We start from the raw sequence: 20,727 nt of genomic DNA, 5'->3' as shown, positions 1-20,727 counted from the left end.
TCTTCTTCACAGACAGGGTGGTGATTTCATCGAATGGTCACCTGATAGAGAAAAAAGCAGTAGAGGATCTTCAAAAAAGCTTAGGCCAAGTACATAGGACCTCTAAGGGAGTAAAAGTAAAGTAGATAGCATAGAAGGGCAGCCTGGCTAGACTATATGTTTTTTTATCTGCATTCATTTTAATCTTTGTTTCTACTTAGTGTATGTTAAGTACTTTTTATTTATTTGTTTGTTTTCTACCCTGTTCTATCTAAAGAGCTCAAAATGGGTTACAGGTTAATATACATGCGTTAACAGGTTGCACTTTGCTGTAGTTACAGTACAAGTTTTTTTTAAATACAAGTTTTATCCTAATTTGACATATAATAAGGCTCTAATAGGAAAAGGGATTGGGCCTTGTAAACTGCCTTTTTGTAGTTTTACAACCATACTTAAAGTGGTTTACATACAGCATTTTCTATCTCTGTCCTGGTAGACTTATAATCTATCTAATGTACCTAGGGCAGTGAAGGATTAGGTGATTTACCCAGGGTCACAAGTAGCAGCTTGGGCTTTGAACTAGAGAGTTGCGCGGGGACAGAAATCCCACCCATCCCTGCCTGTCCCCGCCAGGATCCTCTCCGTCCCCACCCATCCCCACCAGGATCCTCTCCGTCCCCACCCATCCCCGCAAGGAATTACCTCCATCCCCGCCCGTCCTCATAAAAATCAGCAATTACTTCTGACAGGATCATCAATTCCACAGTTTTTTTTGTGTTTGCGCTGCTGTTTTCCTTGTGGAAACTCTTTCGTGGAACCCTTTTTTTGTTTTCTGTTCAGGTAATTAACTTATAAACTCCCTCTTTTACCAAGGCTGACGTGTCCATTATATTATATGGACGAACCCTGCTTCCAAAGCCTTCCATCCCCGTGGGAGTCCCTTGGGCCAAAGGGGGGTCCCTGTGGGAGTCCTGTGGGTTAGGGGGGATTCCTGTGGGGCCCCTGTGGGAACCGCAAGATTCCCGCGATCCCCGTTCAGACCTCTACTTTGAACCTACAACCGCAGGGGCTTGAGATTGTAACTCTAACCACTGCAATATAATACCAATATACATACTACAGAGTGTAGAGGTTATAATTTACCACAGCCAGCAAGGTTTTTCAATACAAGTTTTATCCTAACTTAAGTCATACTTGGAATGTAATGCCACTGTATATACTATATCATTTACACTTTGTGTTAAGGGTGTGTGACAGGGTTGAAGAAAGGGCAGGGAAGGCGGTTTAGAATCAGTACATTGCAGTGGTGTGGCCAAAAGAGGCCTGAGTCCCTCACACTTTGGGTTCAGGGCCTTTCTACAGTTGGAGTACCTACGAAAGGCCAGAGTACACAGTGATGCCTGAGCAGTGATGAAGATAGCACTCCTCATCTATGGCTGCAACCAACCATGGACCGCCTGTGGCTTGCTCTCCTTCCCTCAAGTAACTTGTCAGTTTTCGATGGCAACTACAGCTTCCATACTGATAGCCTATCTGCGGCATGCAATGGGCCTTTCCTACCCACTTTGATAAGATTAACATGGGGGGGCAGAAAGGACATGTGTTGCCCCCCACCTCCCTTGATACCCCCTTGGTGCACTGCATTGTGCATTCAGGAGCTGCTAAGTCAGGGGTGTCCAAACTTGGCCCTCGCCAGGTCGGGTTTTCAGGATTTCCCAAATGAATATGCATGAAATCTGTTTGCATACAATGGAAGCAGTGCAGATCTCATGCAAATTTATTGAGGAAATCCTGAAAACCCGACTGGATTGCGGCCCTCGAGGACCGACATTGGACAACCCTGCGCTAAGTGCTTTCTTGCTCATTCCAAGCACAGTACCATTTAACATGGCACCTGTAGCAACAAAACAAGATTTTGACCTGGGGGGGGGGGGGGGGGGGGGGGGGGGAGTTGAATGGATCTGGGCAGAGGTGGATGCTGTTAACATTCGTCCAGGAAAACCAAAAACGCCCTTTACTAAAAAGGCCCCTGAAAGCCAATCTGAAGTAATCTAGTACACTCTATAAGGAAAAGGTAGTAGATAGGCTTGATTCTGATTCATTAAGTACGGTTTACCTATAGCGAAAATATTAAAGCACCGAAAACTGGATAATCTATCTTTTTATCTTGTCTTAAACAGTTTCAAGCATTTATTAAAGCTCGGAATCGGGCACACGCTTCAGCGCTGCCTGTGCACGAGTTTCACCGACTCCTCCGCGACGTTAAGTGGCGCTGCATCGACTTTTACCTTAGACGCCTCACTTACTAACTGCTACTAGAGAGCAGCTGGATTGAGCGGGCGAAAAGGCCTAGCAAGGAAGCGACGTTCTTTTTGGTTTTCCACCTCTGTGGTTGGACGCGGGCTCTGGGAAGACAGTGTGGCTGTGACGCCATAACGTGCGCCGCTAGCCTTCGGTTGAGGAGCCGCCGCTATGAGCGTCTCCGCTAGTGGCCTGGCCTTGGGTTTGGGCTTCAACCCCAGTCCCACCACGGTCATACAGGTCACGAACCTGTCCGCCGCCGTCACCAGCGAGCAGATGCGCACCCTCTTCACTTTTCTGGGAGACATTGAGGAGCTGCGACTCTACCCCCCGGAGTAAGTGGAGGGAGGAGAAATGAGGGACACGGTGGGCCTCGGCTGCCCTGGGGGAAAAATGTGGTGGGGGGTAGAATAAGGAAACGGCCTGAGGAGGAAGAGAAGCAGAGAGTGGGGCAGATAGCTTGATGCATGGACGCACAAGCTGTCAGGAGCCTGTTAGGCAGGAGGGAATACAACCCTCCCCTGTGTTAGGGTATATTTTTTGTTTGGTTTTTTTTTTTTTTTCATGTAACTTCAATATCAATAACTCTTTGTGACCCTGGGCAAATTCAAGTTTATTAAAATTTGATTAATCACTTTACATAAAATTCTAATTCTCCACTGCCCCATGTGTATTATATAAACTGTGAGTTTTCTGGGACAGCTAGGGAAAATGCTCAGAGTACCTGTATGTAAATCGTTTTAGGTGATGTAGAAGTCCCAATTATTTTCCCCCATTTGTTGTGTTTCACACTTCTGGAGTAAAAGACATGCATGTTTTGTTATCATCCTATTTTTTTTTCACCGTTTTGTGCCGTGTTGATCCTTCAGGTATCAGTGGGTGAATTTGTTCTTTCAATACTCCAAACACCTAGGGGATATATTAACTTGTTCCCTAATTAAAAGGGATTAACTTTCAATTCAATATTATGCTATCATAATGTATTCAGCTCACAAGGAAAAGAGGAAAGAGCCTCAGACTCCCAACCTACCACTGCTCGTTAGCTTTCAAGCAGGCTGTATTCATGAGCTACTTCATTGGCTCAAAAATTCCTCCTCCCTGTTTTTCTTTGTTAATTTTATAACTTCCTATCAATTTTATAGTTTCATAATCAATCAAATAATTTTATAATTTTTAATTTATAATTTAGTAATAAATTATTTTATAATTTTTAAATAAGTTTTTATATTAAAAAAATTTCCTCAGAGCTAAACACTATATTCGAGCCTTACTTTCTTAAGTTGGAGGGGGCCTAACAGAGGTACTTGGGAGTGACCATAAAATCACTTCCTGCTAGTTGGCAAACCACGGCTCGTGAGCCGCATGTGGCTCTGCTAGAGAATGACACGTCACCGATCGGGCATCTCCATCCCTTCCCCTTATCTTACCATGGTGATTTTCTTTCTTTCTTTCTTTTTTTTTGTCTCCAGCTGCCCAAGTCGCCTGTAGCTGCCGACATTTCTCTTCTGACGCAACCGGAAACAGGAAGTTGCATCAGAGAAGAAGTTTCGGCAGCCACACGCGACTTGACGAAAGCCAGCTTGGGCAGCTGGAAGACAAAAAAAAAAAAAAGAAAATTGCCATGGTAAGAGGGAGGGAGGGGAGCTGCTTAAAGACATCTAGTAATCCTTCCAGGCTTGACTGTGCAGGGAATTATTTTTGTAAAATCATGTTTTGTTATGTGACTGGCATTATTTAGATTTTAATTTCTATGAATGAATAGAATGGAAATGATATAAAATTGCTTGCTTGCTTGCTTTTATGCACGTGCACTGAAGGAAAGTGAAGAGAGAATGGACTGAGGACGCTGAAGGGAAATGGGGAGAAGGTGCTGAAGGGAAATGGGGAAGAGAAGTGGAGAATGGGGAGAAGTCGCTGATGTATAAATTGACAATTGTACAGAATATTGTTTCTTTTTATACTTTAATATAATAAGTTCAGTATAAAACTATTTGAGGCTTGTGTGGATGGGATCAGATGGTTTGCGGGGACGGGTCTGAGCTCACGGGGACAAATTTTTTCCTCGTGTCATTCTCTAGGCTCTGCCACAAATCGATTTCGACTATGTGCGGGTGAGCAGTGTGTCAGTCGGGTTGATGTAGCCATCGTAGCGCAAGTGGGCGCGGGGTATGGCTCTCAAAAGAAATCTTAATGGTTGTACTGCTGATCTTTGGCTCTTGACTAATGAGTTTGTCTACCACTGCGCTAGTGTGTTTGAACTGCGATTGGATGAGTGCTAGCATAAAATATGCACAAAAGCCTTAAGCTACAATTTGTTCTTTACCCTTTCCTACTTCATATTCTTGGATAAAATCCTGTGATTGCCTTAATAGTGTGTTTGAATGTATAGAAATAAAGATTAATAAATACAAAACAAAAAGTAAAGTACACTCTCTGTATTTGCAGTTTCAGCTATTGCGGTTTCGATTATTCACGGTTTTTCGCTTGCTGGCTCCTCCCCCCCCCAATTCCATCAGCTTGCATAGAGAATCTCTGCACCGTGGATTTGTCTCTCCTTCAGGAACAGGCCAGGTCTCCTACCATGTTATTCACGGTTTCACCATATTCATGATGGTTTTTAATAAAAAAATCGGCGAATAACATATGAAAAAGTTATTTGCAGTTTTTCTGTATTCATGGGTCTGTTAATCCCCTATCACAGCAAATACGGAAGGAGAAGTGTAACACCTTTTTATTGGTGTATCTTAATGTAATTCTGCTAGCTTTCAGAAGGAAGATCTAAGATGTAGTCAGAGTTTTAGCCTGGTAAAAATTTTGTTTTTATTTATTAACCATTATTTCTGTGTGAGGGCATAGTTATCTACCATTGTTTGAACCCAGCAAAATGCCTTGAACTGCCTAGTGGTAGGGGCTGCCAAAGTTGCACACTCCCTTCTTTTCCTTTTCCACCCCTGCCCAAGGATGTAATATCTCCTCAACTTTTCTCCCCCTCTCCCCCCTGCAAAGCAGAGCCATGGAATCGAGTCGGAAGGAATTTTTGGGTTAATGGAGTTGGAGTTGGAATCGGTGAAAATGTGCTGACTCCGACTCCTAATAGAATTAAATTGTATGTCATGCAAATATTATAATGCTTAAATTTCTAATTTCACAGATAATTTGATAACACATTTTTTCAGGATATGTTTTACTTTTAGAATATATTTTGATATCAAGTTTTTTGATTACAAAATGTAATATATTTTATGATATTTATATTAGTGAAAGTGGCACCTCGATTGACTTGACAAAATTTGTCCCTGTCCCTACGAACTCTGTCCCCACCCTGTCCCTGAGAACTCAGTCTGATCCATCTGCATAAGCCTTGACTAGTTATGATTTTATATTGAAATCATTTTATTAAAGTATAAAAAGAAACAATATTATCCCAGGACAAGCAGGCAGCATATTCTCACATGTGGGTGACGTCATCTACGGAGCCCCAGCGCGGACAGCTTTTCAAGCAAACTTGATTGAAGTTTCAAGTTTGCTACACTGCACCACGCATGTGCATGCCTTCTCGCCCACTAGAGGGCGCATCCCACCTCGTGGTCCTCAGTTCAGTTTTTTCCGCGGAGCCAGAAGCCCTGTGGAATTTGAGCTCTGCTATTTTTGCCTTCTGTCGCCGCGTCCGGTGTTTTTTCTTCGGTCGTGGTACTTGCTTTCTTTTTCTTTTAAGTTTTCTACGTCTTTGACTCGAAAAAAAAAAAAAAAAGTTTTTCTGTCGGCTCCGGGGGCTCCTGTGAGCCGCGACCCGGCCTCCTTGTCGGTCGGTTCGGTTTTCATGTCCCGTCCCTTGACGGGTTTCAAAAAGTGCACCCGGTGTGAGAGGTTGCTATCCATCACTGACTGGTGGTGCTTGCTCTGCCTTGGACCCGAGCATCCGACTGACTCCTGCGATCGGTGTCCACTTTTCAGGCCAGAGCGCTCCGTCGCCGCCGCGCCAGGATGGCGGAGCTTTTTGCAGTTGACTCCGCGCCCGGGAAGGCCTCGACGTCGGCCTCGGCCCCGGCCTTGACCTCGGCGCCCTCGGCTTTGCCGCGTCCCTCGACCTCGAAGCCGACGCCTGCGACCAAACCTGCCTCGGGTAAGTCCTCTTTTCCATCCCCGACTCCAGGGTCATTGAAGAAGCCATCCTCGAGCTCCTCTGCGGCGGGTGGGTCGTCCTCGGCCCCGCCCAGGACTTCGGCCACTAATGCCCCGAGGGAATACTCGAGACCGAGGTCGCCCTCCAGGGAGCATCCCCCGGCCTCGGACCTGCCTACCATGGTCGGGATCCCGGCGTTCCAGGACCTGCTCCGAGCATTGATTTCCTCGGAGCTGTCTGGCGCCCTCGAACAACTGCAGCGGGCTGCGACCTCGACTGCTTTGACCTCGGGGGCGCCGACCTCGGCGACCTCGGTCTCGAATCCCTCGGTCTCGGGTACCGGGGCACCACCGACCTTGCCCTCGACCTCGGCCTCGGGGGCCCCGCCTGAGAGCAGCGTTCGGCCCCGGGACAAGGTCCGCAGAGTGAGACGGATTTCCTCCTCCTCCTCCTCGAGGTCCTCCCGGGGTTCCTCGCCCTCGGGCTGGCCTCGGGCGAGGCGTCGCCCGAGGAAGCCTAAGCGGTCGCGAGGCTCTCCTCGGCGACGTGGTCGCTCCTCGCCGCTCGGGGGCGAGGCCTTGCGGGTCTCGGAGCTTCGCCTCGATAACCCGAGGCTTCTCCGTTCCCCTGCGAGAGGGGGTTCTCGCGACTCCTCGCCGAGGAAAAGGGGGCGTGCCTCGGTCCCTCGGACGCCTGGGACTTCTTCCAGGGGTTCTTCGAGGCGGAGACGTTCCCCGACCCCCTCGAGGCCATTGGATCTGGCCTCATGGGGCTCGGGGTCCGGTAGGGAACCACGCTATTCTCACGAGGCTTCCCTCTTCTGTTCGGCGGAGAGGTCGAGAACTCCCTCGCCGCCTGCCAGACCGTCCTCCTTCTCCAGCTTTGTGCAGGACATGGCGCGTGCCTTGGGTCTGGACCTCATGGCTGGATCTCAATATACTAAAGAGTTCCTCGAGGAGCAGGACCTTCCCACTCCACCAAGGGAATCCCCTCGGCTGCCCTTGAATAAGGTCCTTCATCAGACCTTACTTAAGAACCTGGCTTCACCTCTCACAGTCACTGCGGTCCCGTCCAAGATGGAGTCCAAATATAGGACGATTCCACCCAAGGGGTTTAGGCTAAACTCTCCCACCAGTCCTTACTGGTCGAGTCTGCGCTCAAAAAGACGCAACCCTCCCGAGTTTCTGCGGCGGTCCCGCCCGGCAGGGAGGGTCGGACCCTGGACAAGTTTGATCGTCGCCTCTATGCGAATTCCTTCATGGCAACCAGGGTTTTAAATTATGCCTTTATCCCAGGACAAGTAGGCATGATATTCTCACATGTGGGTGACGTCATCTACGGAGCCCCAGCGCGGACAGCTTTTCAAGCAAACTTGATTGAAGTTTCAAGTTTGCACACTGCACCACGCATGTGCTAGCCTTCTTGCCCACTAGAGGGCGCATCCCCACCTCGTGGTCCTCAGTTCTAATTCATCCGCGGAGCCAGAAGCCCTGTGGATATTTTTGTGCTCTAATTGCCTTCTGTCGCCGCGGCTGTGGACGTTTTTCGACGCGGTCGCTGCGTGTAGATCTTCTTTCTTTTCTTGTTTTTCGTTTTTTCCAAAAAAAAAAAAAAATATATATATTTCTTTTCCGTTGCTCCGGGGGCTCCCGGTAGCCACGGCCCGGGAACCTCGTTCGTTCCCGGCCACGTTGTAGGCCCATGTCCCGGCCTGTTACAGGGTTTAAAAAGTGCGGTCGTTGTGACCGATTACTTTCAATAACAGACCCTCATCGCTGCTGTTTACGGTGCTTGGGGCCCCAGCACCCGACAGACGCGTGTGACAAGTGTGCCACCTTTCAGAAGCGGGCACTCACGCGCCGTAAGGCCCGCATGGCGGATCTTTTCTCCGTCGAGTCCCCGCCTGGGAAGGCCTCGAGTTCGGCCTTGACCTCGGCCTCGACCTCGACCTCGGCTTCGGGACCCTCGGCTTCGCCTCGTCCCTCGATGCCATCTAAGCCGGTTGCTGCATCCAAGGCCTCGGGTAAGTCTCCACTTCCCTCCTCAGCTCCAGGATCATCTAAAAAGCCATCCTCGGGCTCTTCGACGGCGGGAGGGTCCACCTCCGCTCAGCCCAGGATGCCAAAGTCCATCGCCCCGAGGGAATACTCGAGACCGAGGTCGCCCTCTGAGGAGCGTCGGCAGGTGCTGCCCCAGGGGATGTCGATCCCGGTGTTCCAGGAATTGCTCCAGGCGTTGATCGCCTCGGAGCTCACCGGGGCTATTGAGCACCTGCAGCAGGCTTCGGCCTCTACTGCTTCGGCCTCGATGCCCCCGCAGTTGGCGACCTCGGCCTCGGGTACCGGGGCTTCGGCTCCCGAGGCGCCCACGGCCTCGACCTCGGCATTGCCCTCGGACTCGGCTTCGAGGGGACAGCCGGAGCGTAGCGTGCGCCCACGCGACAAGGTGCGCCGGGTGCGGCAGCTCTCGTCGTCGTCCTCGGAGTCCTCACGAGGTTCATCACCTTCGGGCAAGCCTCGGGCGAAGCACCGTGCGAGGAAGGCCAAGCGGTCTCGGGCCTCGCCTCGGCGGCGCGGTCGCTCGTCGCCTACCGGGGTCGATACCTTGAGGGTACGGGACCTGCGGGTCGATAATCCCAACTTGTTCCGGTCTCCTGCCAGGGAGAGTTCCCGAGCGTCCTCGCCGGGGCCAAAGGGACGGGCTTCGGAGCCCCGGACCCCGGGGGGATCCCCCAAGGGTTCCCTTCGACAACCTCGGTCTCCAACCCCCTCGAGGTCACAGGACTGTGCCTCCTTGGGATCGGGATCGGGGAGGGAGCCGAGGTACTCTCACGAGGCCTCTCCCTTCGGCTCGGCAGGGAAGTCTCGGTCACCCTCTCCTCCTGCTAGACCTTCATCCTTCACGAGGTTTGTGCAGGATATGGCGGTGGCTTTGGGTGTGGACTTGTTGGAGGGATCCACTTACACCAAGGAGTTTTTAGAGGAGCAGGATCTTCCTGCTCCCCCTCGGGAATCCCCTCGCCTTCCCAGCAACAAGGTCCTCCATCAGACCTTCCTTAGGAATCTCGAGGCTCCTTTGACGGTCGCAGTGGTGCCCTCCAAAATGGAGTCTAAATATCGCACCCTTCCCATCAAGGGGTTCGAGAAGGGGCAGCTCTCTCACAATTCCCTTCTGGTAAAGTAGAAACATAGAAACATAGAAATTGACGGCAGAAAAGGGCCATAGCCCATCGAGTCTGCCCATACCAGTGACCCACTCCCTGATTCTTACTCTCCTAGAGATCCCACATGAATATCCCATTTCCTCTTGAAATCTAACACGCTGCTGGCCTCAATCACCCGCTGAGGCAGCTCGTTCCAATGATCGACCACCCTCTCGGTGAAGAAGTACTTCCTAGCATCACCCTGAAATTTCCCTCCTCTGATTTTCAGCGAATGTCCTCTGGTTACCGAGGGCCCCGTAAGACTGAAGATATCATCTTTCACCACTATACGCCCAGTAATATACTTGAAGGTTTCAATCATGTCTCCTCTCTGTCTTCGCTCCTCCAATGAGTACATCCGCAGTTTTTTTAACCTTTCTTCATACGTGAGATCCCTGAGCCCCAAAACCATCCTGGTAGCCATTCGCTGAACCGACTCAATTCTCAACACATCTTTTCGGTAGTGTGGTCTCCAGAATTGAACACAATACTCGAGATGAGGTCTCACCATGGATCTGTACAGTGGCATTATTACTTCAGGTTTTCTGCTGACAAAACCCCTACGGATACAGCCCATCATTTGTCTTGCCTTGGACGAAGCCTTCTCTACTTGATTGGCAGCCTTCATATCGTCGCTAATGATCACTCCTAAATCACGTTCCATCGTGGTCCTGGACAAGGTTTCACCATTTAGTGTGTAAGTTCTGTGTGGATTTTTTTTGCCTAGATGCATTATTTTACATTTTTTAGCATTGAAGAGTCGGCACTTAAGAAATCGCAGCCTTCCAGGGTGTCGGCAGCGGTCCCGCCGGGTAGGGAGGGCCGGACCCTGGACAAATTCGGCCGTCGCCTTTATGCCAACTCTCTCATGGCGACGAGGGTGCTGAATTACGCCTTTTCGTACTCGTCATTCTTGCGGACGATGGTGAAGGACCTCCCTTCTTTTCGCGAGGTGATACCGGAGTCCCATAGAGACAGGTTTGCCACCTTCAGCTCTAATCTTTCCCAGCTGCGCCTCTACTTGTTCCACGCAGTTTACGACGCGTTTGAACTTGCCTCGAGGGTATCTGCCTGTGCGGTGGCCATGCGCCGGCTGGCGTGGCTTCGTACCCTCGAGATGGATTCAAATTTACAAGAGCGCTTGGCTAACTTGCCTTGCGTCGGGGCGGAACTGTTTGACGACTCATTGGATGCGGCGACCAAGAGGCTTTCCGAACAGGAACGCTCCCTGGCCTCTTTGGTGCGTCCGAAGCCTAAGCCCACTCCGCAGCGTCCCTTCCGGCAGCCCCCGAGGAGGTATCCTCAGAAGTCTACGCCGGCCTTCTCTAGACCACCACCACGGCGCCCTCCCCAGCAGGGTAGGGGTGGCCCTTCTAAACCCGCCACGCAGGGAGCGGCCAAGCCCGCGCCGTCTTTTTGACGGGGTGTGCGGTTGGGGGCGGGCCCCCTCCGCGATTTCGCTGAACCCCCTCCCCATCGGGGGTCGCCTCAGCGCATTTACCGGGGCGTGGTCTGGGATCATTTCCGACGCTTGGGTGCTCCGGACCATCTCAGAGGGCTATTCGCTCAACTTCTCCGTGCAGCCTCCGGACATGCCACCCAGAGCTTGGCCGCAGTCGCGGAGTCAGTTGTCCCTTCTCCTGATCGAGGCCAGAGCCTTGTTGAGCCTCCGCGCCGTAGAGCTGGTGCCGCCGGATCAGAGGGGGCGGGGGTTTTACTCCCGCTACTTTCTGGTCCCGAAAAAGACAGGGGACTTGCGCCCCATTTTGGACCTTCGGAGGCTCAACAAGTGCCTGGTCCGGGAGAAGTTCCGTATGTTATCGCTTCCGGTTTTGTATCCACTTCTGGAAGCAGGGGATTGGATGTGCTCCCTGGACTTGAAGGAAGCATACACCCATGTTCCGGTGCATCCCGCTTTCCGCAAGTTCTTGCGGTTCCAAGTGGGAGATTTGCACCTGCAGTATCGGGTTTTTCCCTTGGTCTGGCGTCGTCCCCTCGGGTGTTCACCAAGTGTATGGTGGTGGTTGCGGCGGCCCTGCGCTCTCGGGGGCTGCAGGTCTTTCCCTACCTGGACGATTGGTTGATCAAGGCACCGTCCAGGGAGGGGGTTATCTTAGCGACCCAACAGACTATCAGTTTACTGCAAGGCCTGGGGTTCGAGGTGAACTTTCCCAAGTCTCAGTTGTGCCCAGCGCAGTCTCTCCAGTTCATTGGGGCCGTGCTGGACACGGTTCGCCTCCGCGCTTTCCTCCCCCCTCTCCGGCGGGAGGCCCTGCTTCGGTGGAGTCGCCACTGTCGGAAGCAATCGGTGGTGTCAGCCCAGCACATGATGATTCTGCTGGGTCACATGGCGTCGACGGTTCACGTCACACCCTTCGCCCGCCTGCATCTGAGGCTCGCTCAGTGGACTCTGGCCTCTCAGTGGCGGCAGGATCGAGATCCAGTGTCTTCCCCGATATCAGTGACTCCTTCTTTGAGTCGATCGCTCCGTTGGTGGACCAACTCTTCCAATCTTTCCGGGGGTTTGCTGTTTCTCGTTCCACCTTACAGCAAGGTCCTGACCACGGACTCCTCAGAGTATGCGTGGGGGGCTCATCTGGACGGCCTACGGACGCAGGGTCTGTGGTCTGCCGAGGACCGTCGGTGCCACATCAATGTGCTGGAGCTTTGCGCCATTTTTCTGGCTGCGCGAGCTTTTGTCCACTTGCTGCACGATCAGGTGGTGCTCGTGTGGACCGACAACCAAGTGGCGATGTACTATGTCAACAAACAAGGGGGTACGGGCTCTTGGCCTCTGTGCCAGGAGTCTCTTCGTCTTTGGGAATGGGCGGTCTCCCAGAACATATTCCTGCGTGCAGTTTACATTCAGGGAGAGCAGAACCGGCTGGCAGACAAACTCAGTCGGCTTCTCCAGCCGCACGAGTGGTCTCTGAACTCCCGGGTCCTGCGCGAAGTCTTCGACCGCTGGGGGACTCCTCAGGTGGATCTGTTTGCCTCCCCGGAGACTCACAAACTGCCCCTCTATTGTTCTCGGATGTACTCCCGGGACCGTCTCGAGGCAGATGCCTTCCTGCTCGACTGGGAAGGGAAGTTCCTTTATGCGTTCCCTCCTTTTCCGCTGATTTTGAGAACGCTGGTTCATCTCAGATCGACCGGAGCCTCTATGATCCTCATTGCGCCTCGTTGGCCCAGACAACACTGGTTCTCCCTGCTTCTTCAGCTAAATGTCAGAGAACCTCTGCTTCTGCCGGTTTTTCCCTCTCTGCTGTCTCAGAGTCGGGGTTCGCTGTTACATCCCAATCTTCAGTCTTTACATCTGACTGCTTGGTTCCTCTCCCCCTGACTTCGATTCCGGTGTCTCAGGCCGTGAGGGAGATTTTGGAGGCCTCGCGCAAGATCTCGACTCGGCGCTGTTATGCCCAAAAGTGGACCAGATTTACGTCCTGGTGCTCTTTGAATCATCTGGAACCTAGTTCGGTTCCTGTGTCTTCGGTTTTGGACTATTTATTGCATCTGTCTGAGTCAGGCCTGAAGACGACTTCCATTCGGGTGCATCTCAGTGCCATTGCCGCTTTCCATCGGCACCTCGAGGGTCGTTCTCTCTCTCTTCATCCTCTGGTTGCTCCTTTCATGAAGGGTTTAGTGAATGTCCATCCTCCTCTGAAACCTCCTCCGTTGGTGTGGGATCTTAATGTAGTTTTGGCTCAGCTGATGAAGCCTCCTTTTGAGCCTATCGACAAGTCTCATCTTAAGTTTCTCACTTGGAAAGTGGTCTTTTTGATTGCGCTCACGTCCGCTCGTCGGATTAGTGAGCTGCAGGCCTTGGTGGCGGATCCTCCTTTCACGGTGTTTCATCATGATAAGGTGGTTCTTCGCATCCATCCTAAATTTTTGCCTAAGGTTGTGTCTGATTTCCACCTCAATCAGTCCATTGTCCTTCCAGTATTTTTTCCGAAGCCCCACTCGCATCCCGGTGAGGCGGCGCTTCATACGCTTGACTGTAAGAGGGCGTTGGCTTTTTATCTCCAACGTTCCAAGTCTTATCTTAAGGTTCCTCAATTGTTTTTGTCCTTTGACCCTAATCGTTTAGGACACCCGGTCTCAAAGCGCACCTTGTCAAACTGGTTAGCTGCTTGTATTTCCTTTTGCTACGCTCAGGCTGATCTCCCGCTTTCGGGTCGAGTCACGGGGCATAAAGTCCGAGCGATGGCAGCTTCGGTTGCTTTCCTCCGATCCACGCCTATGGAGGAGATTTGTAAAGCTGCCACTTGGTCTTCGGTTCATACGTTCACCTCCCATTACTGTCTGGACACTTTGTCCAGAAGCGACGGCCGGTTTGGCCAGTCGGTGTTACGTAATCTGTTTTCCTAAATTGCCATCCTCCCTCCTTCCCGTTTTTGGTTGGCTTGGAGGTCACCCACATGTGAGAATATCATGCCTGCTTGTCCTGGGATAAAGCACAGTTACTTACCGTAACAGGTGTTATCCAGGGACAGCAGGCATATATTCTCACAACCCGCCCTCCTCCCCGGGGATGGCTTTTATCTTGCTTGATATGGAACTGAGGACTACGAGGTGGGGATGCGCCCTCTAGTGGGCAAGAAGGCTAGCACATGCGTGGTGCAGTGTGCAAACTTGAAACTTCAATCAAGTTTGCTTGAAAAGCTGTCCGCGCTGGGGCTCCGTAGATGACGTCACCCACATGTGAGAATATATGCCTGCTGTCCCTGGATAACACCTGTTACGGTAAGTAACTGTGCTTTACCTTTTCATCCTATCTGCGTGGCATGGTAAAGGATCTGCCCCAATATCGCGAATCCTTGCTGGACTCCCGCAAGGAAGGGTTTGACAGGTTTATGTCCAACCTGTCTCGATTGCGCCTGTACCTTTTTCATGCGGTGTACGATACGTTTGAGCTGGTATCGAGGGTGTCGGCTTTTGCGGTTGCTATGCGCCGGTTGGCGTGGCTACGCACCCTCGATATGGACCCAAACCTGCAAGAACGCCTTGCGGACTTACCTTGCGTGGGGTCCGAATTGTTTGATGAATCCCTGGAGGCGGCGACCAAACGGCTCTCGGAACAGGAGCGCTCGTTGGCCTCCTTGGTCCGGCCGAAACCCCGAGCCACGCCGCAGAAACCCTTCCGGCCTCTCCCGAGGCGGTACCCTCAAAAGTCGACCCCGGCTTTTTCTAGGCCACCGCCTCGGCGCCCCCCTCGACAGGGCAGAGGGGGACAAACCAAAACTCCAGCGCAGGGTCCTGCCAAGCTGGCGCCGTCCTTTTGACGGGCTAGGCGGATGGGGCCGGCCCCCCTCCGCGATCGCGCAGGACCCCCTTCCCATAGGGGGGTCGACTCCGGTCCTTTTACACGGCTTGGACCGAGATAACATCCGACGCTTGGGTGCTCCGGACCGTCTCCGAGGGCTATTCTCTCAATTTTTGCTCTGCGCCGCCAGAACAGTCTCCGGGGGCTTGCCCTTGCAATCGGACCCAGCTCCCCATCCTCATGGCCGAGGCCAGGGCCTTGTTGAAGCTTCGGGCGGTGGAACCTGTACCCCCCGACCAGCGGGGGCGGGGTTTTTACTCCCATTACTTTTTGGTCCCAAAAAAGACCGGGGACTTACGCCCCATCCTAGACCTCAGAAGGCTCAACAAGTTCCTGGTCCGGGAGAAGTTCCGGATGTTGTCACTTCCGATCTTGTATCCTCTCTTGGAGGAAGGGGACTGGATGTGCTCCCTGGACCTGAAGGAAGCGTACACCCATGTTCCGGTGCATCCCGCCTTCCGCAAATTCTTACGGTTCCAGGTGGGCGAGCTACACCTGCAGTACAGGGTCCTCCCCTTCGGCCTGGCTTCGTCCCCTCGAGTCTTCACGAAGTGTATGGTGGTAGTCGCGGCAGCCCTGAGGTCTCGGGGGCTTCAGGTCTTCCCTTACCTGGACGATTGGCTTATCAAGGCCCCGACCAGGGAGGGGGTTATCTCAGCGACCCTACAGTCTATCGCCTTCCTTCAGCGACTAGGGTTCGAAGTGAATTTTCCCAAGTCACAGTTGTGCCCGGCCCAATCACTTCAGTTCATAGGTGCAGTGCTGGACACTGTTCGCCTCTGTTCATTCCTCCCTCCTCCTCGTTTGGAGGCTTTGGTTCGGTTGGGCCGTCTGATCTCTCAGCTTCCTGTGGTGTCGGCTCAGCGCATGATGATGCTTCTGGGCCACATGGCGTCTACGGTCCACGTCACTCCATTCGCCAGACTGCACCTGAGAATTCCTCAATGGACTCTGGCCTCTCAGTGGCGCCAGGAGTGCGATCCTGTCTCTCGTCGCATAACAGTGACTCCTTCTTTGAGACGTTCGCTCCGTTGGTGGACCGACTCTTCGAATCTTTCCGGAGGTTTGCTCTTTCTCGTCCCTCCTCATTGCAAAGTTCTGACCACGGACTCCTCCGAGTACGCGTGGGGGGCCCACCTGGACGGTCTGCGGACCCAGGGACTGTGGTCGGGGGAGGATCGCCGCTGTCACATCAATGTGTTGGAGCTTCGTGCCATTTTTCTGGCGGCTCAAGCGTTCTGCCACCTACTCCGAGATCAAGTAGTCCTAGTGCGAACGGACAACCAGGTGGCCATGTATTATGTGAACAAGCAAGGTGGGACAGGCTCTTGGTCCCTTTGCCGGGAAGCTCTGCGCCTTTGGGAATGGGCGATCTCCCAAAACATCTTCCTACAGGCGGTCTATATCCAGGGAGAACAGAACTGCTTGGCAGACAAACTCAGTCAGCTTCTCCAGCCGCACAAGTGGTCACTCAACTCCAGAGTCCTACGCGAGGTCTTCGACCGCTGGGGGACTCCGCAGGTGGATCTGTTTGCCTTCCCGGAGACTCACAAACTACCCCTGTATTGTTCTCGGATGTACTCCCTGGACCGTCTGGAAGCGGATGCCTTTCTTCTCGACTGGGGAGGGAGGTTCCTTTACGCGTTTCCTCCTTTTCCCCTGATCTTGAGGACGTTGGTTCGTCTCAAATCATCCAGAGCCACTATGATTCTCATTGCGCCTCGGTGGCCTCGTCAACACTGGTTCTCCCTGCTTCTTCAACTCAGTGTCAGGGAGCCTCTGCTTCTACCTGTGTTTCCCTCTCTGCTATCTCAGAGTCGGGGTTCGCTGTTGCATCCCAATCTTCAGTCCTTACACCTGACCGCTTGGTTCCTTTCCCCTTGACTTCGGTCCAGGTTTCTCAGTCGGTGAGGGAAGTTTTGGAAGCCTCGCGCAAGGTCTCGACCAGGCTTTGTTATTCCCAGAAATGGACCAGGTTTTCCTCCTGGTGCTCTTCGCGTCATCTGGACCCGGATTCGATCCTGGTGTCTTCGGTGCTGGACTACTTGTTACATCTGTCTAATTCTGGCCTGAAGACGACATCTGTTCGGGTGCATCTCAGTGCCATTTCTGCTTTCCATCGTCACTTGGACGGACATTCTCTTTCGCTTCATCCTCTGGTGACACGTTTCATGAAGGGTCTAATCAATGTTTGTCCCCCTCTGAAGCCTCCTCCCGTCGTTTGGGATTTGAATGTTGTCTTAGCTCAACTGATGAAACCTCCCTTTGAGCCTATCGACAAGTCTCTCCTGAAATTTCTTACTTGGAAAGTGGTATTTCTGATTGCCCTCACATCTGCTCGACGGATTAGTGAGCTGCAAGCTTTGGTCGCGGACCCACCTTTTACTGTGTTTCATCATGACAAGGTGGTTCTCCGCACCCATCCTAAATTTTTACCTAAAGTTGTGTCTGATTTCCACCTCAATCAGTCCATTGTCCTTCCTGTGTTCTTTCCTAAGCCCCACTCCCATCCTGGCGAGACGGCGCTCCACACGCTTGACTGTAAGAGGGCGTTGACATTTTATCTCCAACGTACCAGGTCTCATCGGAAGATTCCTCAATTGTTTTTGTCCTTTGATCCTAATCGTTTAGGACACCCTGTTTCCAAGCGCACCTTGTCCAACTGGTTGGCTGCTTGCATTTCTTTTTGCTACGCTCAGGCTGGTCTTACGCTCCCGGGTCGAGTCACAGGGCATAAGGTCCGGGCGATGGCAGCTTCGGTTGCTTTCCTCCGATCTACTCCTGTGGAGGACATATGTAAAGCTGCCACTTGGTCTTCGGTTCATACGTTCACCTCCCACTACTGTCTGGATGCTTTGTCCAGAAGCAACGGCCGTTTTGGCCAGTCGGTGTTACGTAATCTGTTTTCCTAAATTGCCATCCTCCCACCTGCCCTTTTTTGGTTGGCTTGGAGGTCACCCACATGTGAGAATATGCTGCCTGCTTGTCCTGGGATAAAGCACAGTTACTTACCGTAATAGGTGTTATCCAGGGACAGCAGGCAGATATTCTCACAACCCACCCGCCTCCCCGGGGATGGCTTCTTTGCTAGTTATGGAACTGAGGACCACGAGGTGGGATGCGCCCTCTAGTGGGCGAGAAGGCATGCACATGCGTGGTGCAGTGTAGCAAACTTGAAACTTCAATCAAGTTTGCTTGAAAAGCTGTCCGCGCTGGGGCTCCGTAGATGACGTCACCCACATGTGAGAATATCTGCCTGCTGTCCCTGGATAACACCTGTTACGGTAAGTAACTGTGCTTTCTGTACAGCTGTCATTTTATTAATTTTTTTAATTGATAATTTTATTGATTTAGAAATGAAATCGGCAAAAATACAAGCATCAAATCACAAAACAAAAAAAGGGCAGAAACACATAGGTTCTTGAGTGCTCACTGCCCAACTATACATAAGCAATACAGAAACATTCCCTCATCCCCCTTCCCATTATCCAGAAATATCATGAATGGACTTCCAATGTTCGAAGCCACGCCAGATGTGGACAAACTGCCACATTCTATCAGTCCTATGAGCTGCTTTGTAGCCATTTTTTGGTTAAGATAGTAGACATATACAGAGCTTTTGTGCGACGTCAAGTGATCGTCCAATTTGTCATTGACAATGGTCTCCCCAAATCCCCCTCCCATACTACCATATAATTAGATTGAATCCTTGATATGGGTCCTTTACCTAAGACAGGACCCAAAAGGAGTTCAAACTGTGTCTTACCCTGAGGTAAATCACCCAATAATCCAGATTGAGATACATAATGTTTAACCTGAAGGTAAGGATAAAAATCTCTGGGCACTAAACCATATTTAAGCTATAATTCACCAAATTCCTGAATCCCCTTATTGGGAAGATCGATAAGTTGCTCCACACAAACCAACCTCCTTTGGGCTCTTCTCTGCCCAGGGAAAATTCCCAATTTTAAAGAAGAGGGGTATACCAAGAATACTTCCTTCCATCCAGCAAAAAAGACAGTCTCCCTCCAGATCCAAAGAGTTGTATGTACCGATGAGAGGCTACCCCATCTAGGGCCACCCAAACTCGCCCATGGATGATGCATCAAAACATCCGGTCCCAGGTCCTCTTGTTCTATAGTTACATTCCTGTGCCTGCCACTCCAGCAAGGCTCGCAATTGGGCTGCCTGGTAATACTCGTATTTCAGTAAATGTGGCACTGCTAACCCCCCTTCAGTTACACTAAGATATAAAGTTCATCTGTTAATCCTAGGTGAAGAATCCCCCACAAATAAATTTCCAGAGGGAGCACTGAGCCTGGACAAAAAAATTCTTGTCCACCCATATAGGCAAAGCTTGAAAAAGAAAAGAATTGGGGGTAAAACCATCATTTTAACCACCACAATTTTCCCCAACCAAGAAAAAAACATACCCCTCCAGCGAGCCAGATCTCTCTGAAACCTCTTAAGGACTGGGGGATAATTAAGGTCAAACAAAGGTGCCCCCCAGGGGTCCAAAATAAACCTCCAAATAGTGTAGAGTAGTGTAAACCCACCAAAAGGGAAAGGCAGCCTTCAAATGTTCCTGGCTCTCAGCAGGTACTGTCATGTTCAATATTTCTGATTTAGTCATATTAATATGGAATCCAGATAACCTCCCATAGTGCTCCAAGTTAGCAACCACTCTCGGCAGGGAGGCCTCAGGTTCTGTTAAGGTAAAGAGCAAATCATTTGCAAACAAACTAAGTTTGTAAGTCTGGTCCTCCACCTCCACACCCCTAACAGAATGGTCTTTTCAGATCCTCTGAGCTACGGTTAATTGCTAATGCAAAAAGGATGGGGGAGAGGGGACAACCCTGCTGTGTGCCACAAAAAATGAAAAGGGGGCCGAATAACTACCGTTAACTTTTACACAACCCAGCAATCCTGCATAGAGCATCTTGATCCAGGTTAATAACCGCGGCCCAAACCTGGTGAGTACTGGTACCTTAAACAAGAATGCCCAAGTCACCCGATCGATAGCTTTATTTGCGTCAACTGAGATCAGCATGAGTCTACCCTGTTGCAATATCCACTCCCACAAGGTCAATACCCACCTAATATTATCTCCTACCTGGGATAATCCCCGACTGGTCCGGATGTATAAGTCTGGGAACCCAGCTCATCAATCTATTTACCAGTATACGGGCAAAGATCTTAGTGTCTACCCCTAATAAGGAGATGGGGTGGTAAGAGGCACAAGACAGGGGATCCTTGCCCACCTGCCAAATGTAGGTAGCTGGGATCCCTCCTCTATTATATTAAACAACTGCAACAGTGTGGGCAGCAGTGGTTCCTAAAACACCTTATAAAAGTGTACGGTAAATCCATCCAGTCCTGGGGACTTACCAGGCCGCATAGACCAAAGAGACTACAGTGATTAAATCAATGTCACCGTACGATCTACAACAAAGTATCAGAAGCCTCAGTGGATTGCAACTCAAGCGAGCCCAAGTAATTATCAATCTCAGCCCCTGAGGATCCCCCAGGATCCATATATAGATCCTGGTAATACCTTGCAAAGCATTCCCGGAGCTACTGCTCCAACCTGACCAAGGTACCATCTGTAGCCTGAGCACAATTCTTCTTCTGAACCTTTTACTAAATACGGGATTCCTCAAGGATCTATTTTGTCCCCACTCCTCTTCAATATCTTTTTGTCTCCTCTTCTGACGGTGGGCCAATCTATTGGCTTCACCACCTTCACATATGCCGACGATGTATAACTAATACACCCTATAGACTTGAACAACACTG

At 51.2% G+C, this 20,727-nt stretch overlaps 1 protein-coding gene across 6 annotated transcripts in view; it reads left to right on the top strand.

The window, feature by feature from the left end:
* The first annotated feature begins 2,219 nt into the window (after nucleotides 1-2,219).
* SREK1 (splicing regulatory glutamic acid and lysine rich protein 1) overlaps nucleotides 2,220-20,727 on the top strand; it is a 324,223-nt gene continuing 305,715 nt past the window's right edge. For 2 of the 6 annotated variants that reach the window (XM_033929984.1, XM_033929975.1), the window contains exon 1: nucleotides 2,235-2,615. In XM_033929984.1, coding sequence (XP_033785875.1) covers nucleotides 2,452-2,615 — 164 coding nt within the window. In that variant the 5' untranslated portion in view covers nucleotides 2,235-2,451. Of the gene's footprint in view, nucleotides 2,616-2,713; nucleotides 2,812-20,727 lie in introns of those variants that run through there. The other 4 variants (XM_033930020.1, XM_033930011.1, XM_033929993.1 and 1 more) reach the window with 4 other exon arrangements.

Source organism: Geotrypetes seraphini, chromosome 1, assembly GCF_902459505.1.
Source record: "Geotrypetes seraphini chromosome 1, aGeoSer1.1, whole genome shotgun sequence".
NCBI classification, from domain to species: Eukaryota; Metazoa; Chordata; class Amphibia; order Gymnophiona; family Dermophiidae; genus Geotrypetes; species Geotrypetes seraphini.
The sequence above is the reverse complement of the archived record's forward strand: the minus strand, read 5'-3'. Positions and strand labels throughout refer to the sequence as shown.